General features: G+C 44.1%; 1 protein-coding gene across 26 annotated transcripts in view; it reads left to right on the plus strand.

Annotated features, from left to right (window-relative positions):
• The window catches only part of Ptk2 (protein tyrosine kinase 2), a 229,663-nt gene that overhangs the window by 88,046 nt on the left and 126,604 nt on the right, over positions 1-15,013 (plus strand). For 25 of the 26 annotated variants that reach the window (XM_058580855.1, XM_058580854.1, XM_058580847.1 and 22 more), the window contains 2 exons: positions 572-738; positions 9,345-9,432. In XM_058580855.1, the coding sequence (XP_058436838.1) occupies positions 572-738; positions 9,345-9,432 (255 nt within the window). Of the gene's footprint in view, positions 1-571; positions 739-9,344; positions 9,433-9,520; positions 10,258-15,013 lie in introns of those variants that run through there. The other variant, XM_058580863.1, reaches the window with a different exon arrangement.

Raw genomic sequence — 15,013 nt, forward strand, 5'->3', positions numbered from 1 at the left:
CTTGTTCATAAAAATCCTTCTTGGAAACAAATTCCTATATAAAATTAACTAAGTTATTTAACTTGATGCTGTTTTACCAAAGATGTCTGGTAATTAAAAGAGACAGTCTTTTCATTTTCTTTTCTTTTTTCTTTTTTTGGTACTGGAGACCTAAACCAGGAGGAGGGCTCTACTGCTGAGCCACATCCCAAACCTTTTTTATTTTTATTTTGAGATGAATCTCATTAATTGGTTAGGTCCTTGCTAATTTAGCCAAACTTGAAATCCTCCTGCCTTAGCCTCCTGAGCTCCTTAGGTACATGTGTGGCTACCACCCCGTGCAGTCTTTTTGGTTTCTTTGTTGTTTCTTCTTCTTTTTCAGTACAAGGAAGTGAACTCAGGGACATTTAACCACTGAGCCATATCCCCAGTCCTATTTTGTATTTTATTTAGAGACAGGGTCTCACTGAGGCTGGCTTTGAACTTGTGATCCTCTTGCCTCAGCCTTCCAAGCTACTGGGATTATAGATGTATGCCACTGCGCCTGGCTCTTTTTGTTTCTTAACAGCTCTTTCTGTGGGATGTATTCCAGGGCATCATCCAGAAGATAGTGGACAGCCACAGAGTGAAGCATGTGGCTTGCTACGGGTTCCGCCTCAGCCACCTGCGGTCGGAGGAGGTTCACTGGCTGCATGTGGACATGGGTGTCTCCAGCGTGAGGGAGAAGTATGAGCTTGCCCATCCTCCGGAGGAGTGGAAGTAAGACACACACCCCACTTTGTTTCATGTGTCAGAAACATGCACAGGGCTGGGGATGTGGCTCAGGCGGTAGCGCGCTCGCCTGGCATGCGTGCGGCCCGGGTTCGAGCCTCAGCACCACATACCAACAAAGATGTTGTGTCCGCCGAGAAATGAAAAATGAACGTTGAAAAATTCTCTCTCTCTCTTTCTCTCGCTCACTCTCTCACTCTCTCTTAAAAAAAAAAAAAAAAAAAAAAAAAAAGAAACATGCACAGTGCATTGGTACATGCTTAGTATTCACACTGCTCGTCGTTGTAGCTCCTGTGTAAAGGAAGTGGGTTTGTAATTGCTGGCCAGTGCTGCTTCAGAGGCTAGGTCTACCTGAACCACCAGTGGTCTTTTGCCAGGCACCTTTCTTTTCAGGGCTACTTGTGTCCACCTCTGTTCTAAATAGAACGCGAGCCCCAACTCTTTACCTTCTGATCTATGGCCTCTGTTTATGTCGCAGGGCTTGATCTGCCCATCAGTAAACTTCTGGTTACCTTATTCATGGCTACAGGTCACCTGAGAAGCATTAGTATGTGTGGTGCATCCACAGGGAACACGGTTAGGGCTTCGTGACTTTTTCTGAAACATTAAATTAAACTGAAATGATTTTAGGTGAATTGGAAGAAATCCCTATAATTATCCTTTTTTTGTTTCTCCATAGTGATTTATTTATTTATTTATTTTACTCCTAATTTAAGATGTGAGCTGAAAAATGTGCATCTGAAGTAATAAATTTGAGCCAGGCATAGTGGTACATGCTTGTAATCCCAGTGTCTTGGGGAGCCCAGGCAGGGGGATCTCAACTTCGGGCAGCCTCAGCAACTTAGCAAAGCTCTAAGAAATGTAGTGAGACTCTGTCTCAAAAAAGGCTGGGGATATGGCTCAGTGGTCAAGCTCACATGAGTTTAATCCCCAATATCAAAACTAAATTAATTAAATAAAAAATAAATAAATTTTGAGAGAGGGCTAGAGTTGTGGCTCAGTGGGAGAGTGCTTGCCTGGCATGTGTGAGGCCCTGGGTTCAATCCTCAGCACCACATATGAATAAATAAAATAAAAGATCTATTGACAACTAAAAAATATTTAAAAAAATAAATACATTTTGAGAGAAGCATAACTGGTAACAAGGGGCCTCTTTCAAGGGGTTCTCTTTGTAGGTACTGATGCAGAAATCAAGCAATGTGTAGACAGTGTACGCAGTGGTCAGTCATATTCGGTCCAAGGGTATAAATCAGTATTTTGAGAGCGAAGAAAGCACATTTTGTGGAAACAATCTGTATCTGAAGTGCACTGCAGTCTTGTCCCGGTTCCAGAGTGTGTCAGAAGCATGGCTTGGTTTTCAAACGTGTCACGTAATAGGAACTAGCTAACCAAATTCTCCTGGAGCATGTGGTGTCACCGGCTTGCATCAGTGGCCAGGGAAGGTCTGAATGACAACCGCAGGATCAGCTAAGTGGTGAAGTATGTACATGCTGAGGACAGCTGCCAGTCTGCTCGAATGCCTGGGCACTTTTATTAAGACGCTTCTGTCATCTTCATAGATACAGGCGTGTCAGTGACAGTTTTACTTAATGACATTCCTAATGAGTAATAACATACTCAGTGAACCTAAATCTGCAAGTATGCAAGCTTTTTTTGTTCTTCTTTTAAGCCAATTTATTTTACCTTGTTCCAAGTAAAGTTGAATAGGAATTGTTGTTGGTAAAACAGTACATTAGATATAGCTGAAAAACTGCTGAGAACATTGTGTGAGGTGAACACATAGAAAATGTGAAAGCAGGTTTATGTAACATAAAAAGTCAACCTACTTCTAGTAGATAATCTAGAATAATGAAAGAATGGGGAAGAAGAGACTGCCCCGTGCGTCAATGCCTGCGAATGTTCTAGAATCAGTGAGAAAGGAGCCCTCAAGTGAGGGGTTGACTTTAAATCCCTAGCAAAGGCAAGGGCTAGACCGACAGGTTGGCAGACCTTGGTGGCAGTGCCAGCCAGTGAGCCCAACCAGGTGTTCAGAGCAGCAGGGGAAGATCCAGATGCTTCAGGAGGCTCAGCAAAGAAGCTGGTGATCAGAGAGTTCACCAGCATAGGGAACCAGCAGAATGCACATAAGAAAGAAAAATGGTCTTCAGAGGAGGATTTCAGGCGCAAGAAGGAAAAGAATTGGTCAGCTCTCAGCACACACTGGCTCTTGAAACAAAAGTAACAGAAAGGCCTGGTGTGTAGTTTGAAGAGCATTATTACTTCTCACAGTAAATAAAATATAGCACAGATAGTAACTAGTGAAAGAAGGTGTCTGCAGCCTGTTAGTATGTTCAGAAGATGCTCCAGAAACATTTGTAAAGGCATCATAGTAAGAAAATTTCATTTCCTCAAAAAGAAGGTGCGTGCTCTTCGTTTGGCTTCCCAGATGCCTGCTCTGATCTCCTGTTTCAGGGCTCATCCCTGGTGCCTTGGTGAGCCTGCACACCCCCTTCTCTTCTCCCTGAAGCCTCTCTAGACCTGGCTTTGACATTAGCTTCACACATTCAACTGGACAGGCATGGGAGCAAGTCACTGCTGTCCCCCAGTGGAGGCCTGGTGCTAAGGGAGTGCGCTAGGGATCCTCAGAAAGCCATGCAGTTAAACACATGGGTCTTTGCACCCCAGCAGCTGCCAGGAGCTTCTTGTCACACGAGGGCAAACTCCACGGGTTCTGATTCCCTGCAATCTTGTCTCCTGCTGCTGTTCTCCTTCCCCTATTTTGTGATGTCTGCTCCTTTGAAGGTCCAATTCCTACTTGACTCTTTAGTATATATTTTTATTAACAAAACATTAATTTATGCATTAAGAAATTCATGTGTTAATAACTCAATTATAAAAGCATCCAGCATTAAGAAGTATGTTGGCACAGGCCCTTGTATTCAGCAGGCAGGCAAGTGGTATGGAGTTACAAACCATTTTCATGAATACCCAGGCTGGGGTTGGAGAGCTGGTTCTGAACCAGTTTTATGGAGTGGAGAATAGCTTTGCCCTCGATCTTCACCGTCACCACCCTCATCTCTCCTCCACTGCCTTGTGTTGTCCTGCTTTTCATGTCTTGTTTCTAGCTCCGCCTGTCCCATTGGTCTTGTTGCCCTGCCTGTTGCTTCTTGGGTGGCTCTAGGGAGAGGGCTCCTGCACCTTTCCAGCCTGGCTGGGGCCTCCTGCTTCAGGGCCAGGTATAGCGGGCCTCCCTCGAGGACTTGGACCTATTCATGCTCTGCTCCTGTAAATGAATTGTTTCATTTTATTAATGTTTTCTAATAAATGTGTTTGACCTATAAGTTGCCTTTTAAATTTTGATTTGTCTGTTTCATAAGTCTGATAAATGTTTTTTTTTTAATATTTATTTTTTAGTTGTAGTTGGACACAATATCTTTATTTTTTTAATTTTTATGTGGTGCTGGGGATCGAACCCAGAGCCTCCCACACGCTAGGCGAGCGCTCTACCGCTGAGCCACAATCCCAGCCCTGATAAATGTTTTTATTGTCAATTCGTACTTTATAATTTAAAAAATTCCAAGATTTTTCCCTTCAATCATAGAATTATTTAGGTATATACTATTCAGGTTTTAGCTATAAGTAAATTTACAAAAAGAAAATATTCTTGTTTATTGATTTGTTTTCTTGCTTTATAGGAAAAATAGTGTTTTATGACATTAATTTTTTTAAAACTCTGTGGATGATTCTTTGTGCCTTCCTGTCTCATTGGCGTTTTCATCAGTTTTGAAAGGACTGCATATCCTGTGATTGGAAAGAGGTGTGTCCTGTGCCTTCCCTTAAGCTTATTGTTAAGCCTGTGAAGATGACGTTTGCATTTTGTTTGCTTGAAAAATGGCATTAATGTATTCAGCTATAATTTTTTATCAGCTAATTTTTTCTTAGAGGTTCTGTCTTGTGTTAGGAGTTTAAGGCTGTCCTGGCAAGAGCATGAAGGCTCCTGATCACGGCATCTTCCTCTGCTCTCGGACTTGGTGGTGTAAGCGTCCCTTCCTTATGCCTTTTATCAATGCCCTACCACCTTTAGTTGGTGTTGCCCATTTAAGTAGAGGTGTGCCCTATTCATAGTGATATTCTCTGTTTCTGTCTCCAGATGTAGCCACCATGCCCTCTTCCTCTTTTTAAATTTGCTCTGGTGCAGGGGATCAAACCCAGGGCCTTGTGTGTCCCGGGCAGACCTCTACCACTGAACTGTGGTCCCATCCTGGGCATCTGACTTTTGACATAATCAGTTTTTCTTAATTCAGTGGGAATGTTCTACTCATATATTGTCCACACCTGAGATCATATGCTTCCTTCTCTGAGTCATGCATGGGGCTTTTAGGAGAGCTGTGCCAGTCAGTGACAACCTCCCTGAGAAGAACGTGCTGTTGATGCCAATGAGGTTTGAGAAGCATGAATCCGAGCAGCCAGCTCTGGGGATGCAAGCAGTGTTACCAGCTCCAGGACCGTGGTGGGGTTTGGCTCTTCCTGATTGTTGAGGATCTGGAAACATGCTCTTCAGAGTCAATTCCTGCTTCATTGAGCTGGAGAAAGCACCGCCTCGCTTAGTGGTCCTAGTGTGCCTGTCCACTGAGCCACATTGTTAGTAGATGGAGTAAAGGTGCTTCAGAATGAGTTTTGTTGGGTCTGTGGCTGTATAATTGGTATTTTAGGCCACAGTGGCATAAAACTGGTTCTGGTGAGTATTTATTACTTTACCACAGAAGGATCAACTTTGGAGTGTAAGAGTTTTAACATTCTGGGTAATGCATCAAGTCCTGTGTACCCTCACCTAGCTTTAATAGTACAGTCACAGGCAAACAGCAGAATTAACCCAGAAGCTCAGTGTGGACGCCGCACTGCTCTCTGACCTTCTGGCCTCTGCACAGTTGCTGCCACCTCTCAAACCTCCTGGGATCCTCTCCTGCCTGGACAGTCCTTAGTTTGCCTGTGCTGTTCCTGCCTTTTGGCACTTGAGAAGAATACTGACCGGTTATTTGTTCTGTGCTCCTCAATTTGGGCTTGTCAGTTTTTTTTGGTTTTTTTTTCATGATTTTGTGAAGGTTATGCATTTTTGGCAAAACACTTCTGAAGTCTGTAATGACAGCATTGGATGTCAGGGTAAGGTGGTGGCAGCAGGCTGCTCCCCCATGTGGTCACTTTTCCTCATGCCATCTGCACAGGTCCTGTGGAGAGTGGTGCCAGTTCTGTGTCCTCACTCACTGATCGCAGCACCCCTCGTGGCGCAGTCTCACAGAGATTACTGCTGTGACTTCCATGCAGTGAATGTTTCTGTTCTTCCCTTCTCAGTTGCTGTTGACTGGAGGCCACTAAGGAATGCCCTGTCCACATGCTGATGCCAAGGGCTGTCTGTGCCATTTCCCATGGTGCTTCATTTCACAGGCAGACTGGCACTGGCCCCCTCAGTGTCTGTGTGGAGCCTGGTCCAGCTTAGCTCCTCTGGAACACCTGTGCTCCTACCAATCATTGGCTGGCTTGTGGGCATCCTCATACTCTGAGTTGGTGGTCAGTCTGAGGAAGCCAGACAACAGTGGCACTGATGGGAGTGCGTGGCTTGGATTAGCAGCCGAAGGATGATCTTATTTGGGGTGTGTTGTGTTCACTGCAGCGTACATATCAGGATACACCAGGCATTTGGAATGGTTGCAGAGTGTAGGAGGATGAGGAGCTTGGTGGACAAGAGGGATGAGGGGCAGTGGAAGGCATCATTGGGTGGCATGCTGGAAGGATGAAGGAGAGGTGATTGGATGGATTAAATTTGGCCACCTTTAGCAGAGTTTCAGTGGTGTTCTTATGAAATCTGCTTGAGTGTGTTGGGGCAGGGACCATGGTCCTTGGCCCACATGCAGCAAGCTCCATGCAAGTTCCTATGTGGGTTCTGGGTGCTTTCTCCTGGTCTTGGGTCACCGTGGACATTGTACATGTCTTGCTGGAGAGGAGTCCCTCATCTGCTAGCAGATGGGGCACCTTGGGAATACAGCCCCTTTAGCTCTTCCCCTGGGAGTGGAGTGAGTATTGCCCTGGCCATTGTTCCTCAGAGCCTTGAGGAACAGTTGCCTCGTGGTGCCCTGCTTCTTCTGGGGCTCTGCCGCCCTTTCTGCATGGTGCAGTCTAGTTCAGGGACCATCTGTCCTATGATGTCAGCACCCTGCTGTGACACTCTTTGCCCACTGAGAAGGAGCTGCAGGGTCCTGACTTACAGGGCCTGTGTGCTCTGCTGCCTCACTCCTCACACCCTTGCTCAGTCCGCTGGCTGTGTTGGGTTACACAAGGGTCTCCTGGCCCCGTGGCCTTGGTTTGTTTGGACTCTTCTTCTTTCTCTGCATCTGTGTCACTCACTTTCTCACCTCCTTGACTTGGAGCCTGTGTCAGAATGCCCTTTTCTAGCCGCTTCCTGTCGAGGCGCACTTACTGTCGTTCCCTAGTGGCTTGTCTCTGTGACATTTGCTACCACTTTACATAGACCTTACAAGCTTTATGAGAGCCAGGACCTGCCTCGTTCTGCTAGGTCTCAGACGTGCTTGGTGTTGTCCCTCTGAGTGAGGACCACCAGGATAAACCTTAGAGACCCCTGCTATGCCTGGGATGTTCTAGATGTCTGTGTTTGCAGATGGCTTATTTTTGCGACTTCCTAGGAGGAAGTTGAGGCTGAGAGGTTGCTGAGAGCCACAGCCGACTGAGGCAAGAGGTGAAGGCTAACTTAAGTGATATGACTGGAGCTCAGGTGCTGGCAGTCTTGCTCAAGAGCCCACATTCCTTCCGCTTCTCATGAAACAAAGTCATCTGTGTAAAATTCTCATTGAAACTTGTGTCACGTACCAAGTATTCAGTAGGTATTAATCTCCATCAGCAACAGGGTGCTGTGCGTGGACCCATTTTTGGACTATTTGCTTATCTTTAAAATGGGCATAATATTAGTGCTGGAAGCCTCCTTTGGCCTCCCTGAGTACTGAGCATATAAGCTCAGAACTGACCACTTATTCTTATTCAGTATCATTTCCTGGCCTGCTCCCTGATCTTGACATTGATGAAGAGAAGTCACGGAAGGCAGTTAAGTGCTGGCCAGCCCTGCATTTAACACAGATGAGATCTGTGTCACTTCTGTAAAAACCACCCAACACAGAATGGCTGCCGTAAGTCATTGAACTCTTTTTGGGAGTAAAAGTGAAACAGAACCTAATTGTTTGGTAAACTATGTATTTTAATGAGACAGAACTGATATATGAAGTGACCTTTTCATTCCAAAATAGATACTTTTAGGAAGGCAGGTGACAAGGCGGGAGAGGGCGGTCCATGTCTACGAAGGCCTCATGTGTAAACACACAGAGTTGGCAGTATGGAGGGGCGGTGGGAAATGAGACAGAGCACTCAGTGGGGCAGAGCATGCAAGGAGGCCAGGCACTCTGGGTGTTAAAGGAGGTGGTAATTTGCACCTGTGCCAGAGTATTCAGTTAGAATGTGGAGGAGTCCCCATGGAGAAGGCAGCTAAAACTGCCATGTCCAATTTTGTTGTGCTGTTGGGAACAAGTAGAAAGGTGGAGACCAGGTGGACTAGGGTGTGGAAAAGGCCAAGTGTGGCACAGCATGGCACCCTGCAGGGATCACCCACTACCATTGTGTTCGCCTCTGTCATAGCCCGGTGCTTGTCCTCTGGGATTTGCACCGTGGGAACTTGCTGCACATTCACCAGAAGACACGAGAGTTCCTCCGGGTACACAAACCCAGAAGAAGCATGTGGAGCACATTCTGGGGAGGCCAGCTTGTTTTGACAGAGAGAGAGAGAGAGAGAGAGAGAGAGAGAGAATTTTTTAATATTTATTTTTTTATTTTTATGTGGTTCTGAGGATCGAACCCAGCGCCCTGCACATGCCAGGTGAGCGCGCTACCGCTTGAGCCACATCCCCAGCCCAGACCACTCTTAAACTTGTTTTCTTGAGCTAGTGAGTTTTTATGTTTAGGAGAAGAAAAAAGACTAGCATTATTCATTATAGCCAAAAAGTTGGAGCAGGTCACGGGGCAACCAGCCCTGCTGAGGTGCTGATTTCATGGCCCTCAGTGCACTGTGCTTGCAGCCAGCTCAGACCATGGTGAGCCCACTGTGCAACAGACATCAGACTCACACAGAAAGCCTGTACCCCTGTGGTAGCTAGCTCTGGGTGGTGGGGTGAGGGCTGTGTTCCCTCTGGGCCTTGGTGGCGATTTGATGTGTTCTGTGTCCTTGCAGGACACTGAGCTGTAGCCCGTGCTGTGATTAGCAGATCTGTGACCTGGGCCTTCCCTTAGCCCTCCCTGCAGAACGAGATCCATGCTGCCTGCCGCAGGATCATTATTTTTGAAACGAGAGAAAATTGTCTGCCATTTAGTTGCCCAGTGAGCCCTTTATTTTTGCTAAAAATAAAGATTTCCATGTAAAGATTGATTATAGTTTATATCTTTTTTAAAATCATATTTCAAAGTAGTTTGCAATGCCATATGTACAGTAATTTTGGACTCGTAGAAATTAATTGAAAATTACTTATTTCTTATTATTTATTTCATGAAATTTTTTTTTTTAGATATGAATTAAGGATTCGTTACTTGCCAAAAGGATTTCTGAACCAGTTTACTGAAGACAAGCCAACTCTGAATTTCTTCTACCAACAGGTATGAGAGAGTGCTCTAATATGCTTTTTTGTTTCTTTGAATCATTTATTGCATATTTTTATGGTTAGAGGAAACCCAGCATTTCAGAGAATATAAATTTATCACTGTATGGAAAACCTTTTAACCATAAGAAATTGAGATTTTAATTCTTTGTGAACAGCTGTGTTCTGGGACAAATCTTAAATGGTAGTTGTTTTATAAAGCGACAGTAGTCTATAACCATGTCGCTCTCTTTCATTCAAGGATAATTTTCTAGCAGGGGTATCAGTAAGTCTGTCTCATGTGAAAGTCCTTGTTAGAGTGAACTTTACCCATTTGGTCTTGATAGTAGTTTGAACAGTAAAGCAAAACCTGACTTTTTCACGCTGAAGAGCTGCTGTTTACACCTGTGGCCCAACATGACACCATATAAGTGTTGCCTGTGAGTGTTGTGGAAGTGTACCCTGGAAGGCTGCTGGTGGGTACCAGCCACTTGCATGTACCATTTTGCCACTGAGAGCACTCGGTCACGTTTTTGTCTTAAACATCTTCAATGACCATCCACCCCGAGCTAGTAAGGCAGGGGTGGTGATTTGCACCTGTGCTTCCTCTGTCTTGCAGATAGTTCTTGCAGACAGTTGCCTTGTGTTTGCTCCTGTGCTGTGAGTAAGCGCAAGCAGGCAACATGGACCTTCTAGAAGAGTCTGCTAGGTCAGCGAATGCATGGAGTCGGGCTCCAAGGAGTATCCACCTGCATCCAGGTGCTCTCTTGACAGGAATGAGGCGAAGAGAAAGAAGAGTTTGTGCATTTCTGTAGGGGCTAACGTGGCTTGACAAGAAACCAATGTGAGTGAAAAGGAGTTTATGTTTTTTATAGGTTATTGGGAGCCCTTTAAAGAATTTAATTAGTGAACGCCTTGGTCAGAATTTTAAAATTTTAAAATGAGACCACCTTGATTGGATGGCAGCATCAAGGTTAGATTGAATTTATAAATGGCTTTGGAGGCTGTTTAGCCATTCCACTAAGAAATTAGGAGAATATGGAGTCCATGCCCACTGTGTGGAGTCACAAGGGAAACAAGGTGCCAGTGGATGTATTCATGTTGGAGGTTTCGGTTCTGGTCAGATGATGTTGTGTGCACGTGGTTACAGTAAAAGTTGTCCTGAACATGACTGCCGGGTGAGAAATCCTCAAATGGATCATTAAATGTTGTTGGCTCATTTTTAATATCCTGAAAGGTGTTAGTCATCACATTCTAAAATTAGAATCTTGTAACACTATTTACTGTAAGGCAGGAGTCTGAAAAATACGTTTTGATGACAAAGCTTATGACTTTTAGAAACAAGAAAGTATATTTACCTTAAAAATTAGACTTCCTTCATCGTATAACATTTTTCTTTCTCTTGCTTAGCTCTCATTGGTTATAGCTGTTTTTGACTGCCACCCTTTCGCAAATGGCAGTGGCCATTAATTTCAAGGTTGCCACATTTGTTAAATTTCCATTGATGATGTTGAAGTTGTGTAGAACTCACTTGATGCTGTCGACATATCAACCTGTAAGATGCCTGGATCTGATACAAAGTCCTCATTTGTTTACTCCTGTAAACATTTTATATTTAGCATGAGTATATTCACCTGTTGTTTGTAAGAAATACCAAACAAATCAATGGTTTATTTAACAAAAGAATTCCAAGACAACAACCAAGTCTAGAATCACAACTAGGCTGTGGTGTGGAAATGTGTGAAGTGCCAGCTGTTGATCAATCTTTTTGTTTTCTCCAATTTATTATTTTTTATAATATTTCACTCAGATTATTTATTGTCAGAAATAAACTTCATCCTATACTGTTTTGGCCTTGAAGCTACAGTTAAAGCATTTTTTGAAAATTGCAACCGGGTATAGTGGCACAAGCCTGTATTCACAACTCAAGAGACTGAGACAGGAGGATCACAACTTAATGAGGCCCTAAGCAACTTACCAAGATCTTGTCTCAAAATAAAAAGGACTACGAATCTGGCTCAGTGGTAAAGTATCATTGGGTGTCCAATCCCTACTAGAAAAAGAAACAGGGAATTGCAACTCTAAGTGTGAAATTTGAGTTTAAAATCTGACATTTTCAGCTGAAGTCGGGGTAGTCAGCTGCCCTTTTCCAGAGAGAAGATAAAGTCGTGTATAGGCCCAGGAGACCTGGGAGCAGGTGGGTAGGGAGAGAGAAGGTACTGGAAACAGGGTTGTTCATACTTTGTTTTGTACACCTCCAGGGTTGTTCAGGCTCTGTTGTTTACACAACCAGCGTTGTTCAGGTTCTGTTGTTTACACTCGCAGGGTTGTTCCAGCTCTGTTGTGTGCATGCACAGGGTTGTTCCGGCTCTGTTTTGTATACGTACCGTGTTTTTCAAGCTTTGTTGTGTACATGTACAAGGTTGGCATAACAAATTCCACTAGTATATGTAATTATGCAACAGTAAAAAATTAAGTACAGGTCTATCTTTCTATGAGTCGAATTCTCAGTATTTCTTTGGTAGATTTAATAGTGTACACTTCTCTTTCCATGCCTGTGTATTTCCATGATTCAGAGAAGCTCTTGTGGTTAATGAAGATTTAGGTGAACTTTTAAATTTATATTAATCAACTCTTATTTCTTCATCATCCTTGTTCATAAAAGATTTAGAAATAGAAAGGCAACAGAGGTAATTTTCTGGTAACGTGCTGCTGCTCCCTGGTGGTGTTTTCCGCCACCTGGAGCTTCTGGGTGCTGGCTTTAGTACGATTGCTCTTCTCCTGGGCATTCTTCTGAAAACATCTGTACACTGCTGAACCTAGAATTAGTTCTCAGTAGAAATCCTGCTGAAGAGAGAGCACAGAGCAATGAGCGGCCCAGTGGAGCTGGCATGTGTCTCAGTGGGCTGTTGGGTTGACGTGGTGTGGCCACCACTGCTCCGGTCACATGTGTCTGCTCTGTGACAGTCCAAGGAAGCAGGCACAGTGAAGCCTGCGATTTAGGGACCAGTCATCTTGGTGTTTGAACTTCATCTTTGAAGCTTGTTTATGTGACCCAGTGTAAATTAAGTTTTTTAGTTTTATATATATATATATATATATATATATATATATATATTTATATATATATAAATAAATGGTGCTAATGAAATTTACCCTGAAGAATTGTGAAGATCAGAAATGATGGATGTAAAATGTTGAGCACAGGACCTGGCCCCTGGTAGATCTCTTTAAGTAGTATATGTTTCTCTGCCATCATCTTGATCCTTTCCCTCAGGGTTTTTCTGAGGCTATAAGATGGCAATGATGATAGTGTCCTGCATATAAGTTGGCTTAAGGAGCCCATGTGCTTCTAAGCATGTGCTCATGTCCACACGCACATGCTTCACAGTGGGTTATAGTCTGCATTAAGGAACAGTAGGGGTCCATTCTGAGAAGTGTGTCATTAGGTAATCTTACTGTTGTGCAGACACCACAGAATGCACTGTAAGATCTAAGACAGCTCTAGCATTCCACCATCACATATGCAGTCAAGCTACTGACTGAAATGCCATCGTGTGGTACACAACTGCATGTGCACATGAGCTTAAATGACCTGGTATGTTTCATTTATCTTGCAAATGGAAACAACCAATTCTGCGAAAGTCGAAGGCAAAGTCCAAACGTATTTCACAAGGGAAATGGACACCAAGGGTAAGGAACCCTGAGTTTGAAAGCCCGCCTCATGATGTGACCCTCTCAGGACCTTCAGAACACACAATCTAGAGGGTACAAGTTGGCAGCCCTGGAACAAGCCAATGGGTGTGTTTTCTTTCCTTCCACTACAAGGGCCCTGAGGCCTGCTGTGCCCATCCGTGCTGTCACCGGTCAAAGCCCTTTGCAGAACATGTGAATCACTTCATACCATAGGGTGTTCCAGGCCATGGTCAGCAGCTTTGATGCTCAAGAATAATAAATTGGAGCTGTAGGAAAAACAACCCTAGAGCATGAAGTCGTTTGTAGGGGATTTTCTAGAGCTTGGTAAATTATCATTAACCCTTTTTGCAACTCATATGAATTCAGTTTTGAAGAATGAAATACAGGTCTAGATCATATTTTCTTATCTGTGAATAGTGTTTAGAAATTTCAGTGACTGATCTTCCAGCAGTTTTGTGTTTTCCTCAGCGTGTCATCAAGCATCTGTTGCTCTCCTGGAATATGCACTGGAAGACAGAACCACAGTTAGCTGTGGGGTTCCTCTACTGCAAACATCTGCCTCTGTGCCTCCCTTTTTTGTATTCAGTGACAAAGCTGCTCTGGTGCAGACACTGAGATTTGACATTTGGATTGCTTTATTGTACAGAAGGCTGAGCCAATGTGATTACTCTAAGTGATTCGACTTAACCTACTGGGTTGAGTAATTTAATTCCAGTTGTCAGTCTCGAGTGTCTGCTGTGCAAGGAATAGAAACTATTTTTGCTTGTAAGTCTCATCTACAAAATATCCACACACAGAAATACTCCCCAGTGTGTTGACTACTTATCTGTTCATTCATTTGCCCACTCATTCATTTAATCAATATTTATTGACCACCCAGGTCTAAGTGCCTGTGCAGGCTTTGAAATCATGTGTTGTCCCATGCTAGGGACCAGCCACCTCTCCTGCCCTAAGAGAAAGGAATGTGTGGGTGGGTGCCGGTGGCATCGGGTTTCTCATTCTCAGCAGGTCAAAGAAGAGAGTACTCCCACCTGATAGAGACTGGTAACTGGGGAAAGTGTGACACTGGTGTGTGGGGAACCCCCATGGGGACACTGCTGAACTAACGCTGAGCAGGCCTGCTGAGGTTAAGTTGAGGTTCATGAGCATTCTCCAGCTGTCCCGCAGGAAGCATAGAGAAGTGGTTGGCTTCATTGTGGGACGGTTTTACCTAGCAATTAAAGGAGATAAAGGGGAGACAAAAATATCCAAAGAAGAAGGTCATAATGATGACCTCCCCACCATAAGACAGACTGAGATTGGTGTGAAGTGAGGGCCAATGAATGGGGTAGAAGTCGTAGAGCCAGTGCGCCAGCAGGCTCAGAGCTAGTAGTTGAAGAGCATGGTGTTTGAAATTTTTTCCAGGGCAATAATCAACATACTATTTCTGTGAAGGGCCAGAGAGTAAATAGGTAAGGCTTCAAGGACCAAGAGACAAAATCAAAGGTCTTATGAAAGATTTTTGTATTGGTGCAGTTCATGGTGTAATGGAATAAATGTTTGATGGTCCAGACACCCTTCGAGGGAGGTTCAGGACGCGTGCACCTGTCTTCAGGATTTTTGCTGAAGTTGCTCTCAGCACTCATCTGTCAGAAGCGTGATTGTGTCTCAGCTCTAAAGATGCCTTTGTGCTTACAGCTAGCTGCTCGCTGCCTCATCAGCACTTCTCATGGAGCATATTCATTGCTGGGAGGCATTTCTGGAGTTCTTGTAGACTCTTTGCTTTCTGTTAGACTTGAAGCATTTCCTTGCTTTGCAGATTGGTCGCATACAATCAGTGGTTAGGTAGAAACACCTCAGTTCTCTAGGTAAGTATGTAAATTTCCATGAATTTGCACTGGATCCCCAAAATGCTGCAGAACTGT

The sequence above is a fragment of the Marmota monax genome, unplaced genomic scaffold, assembly GCF_021218885.2.
Source record: "Marmota monax isolate L192 unplaced genomic scaffold, Marmota_monax_Labrador192_F-V1.1 WCK01_AAM20220418_F8-fsc00073, whole genome shotgun sequence".
In the NCBI taxonomy this organism is placed as follows: Eukaryota; Metazoa; Chordata; class Mammalia; order Rodentia; family Sciuridae; genus Marmota; species Marmota monax.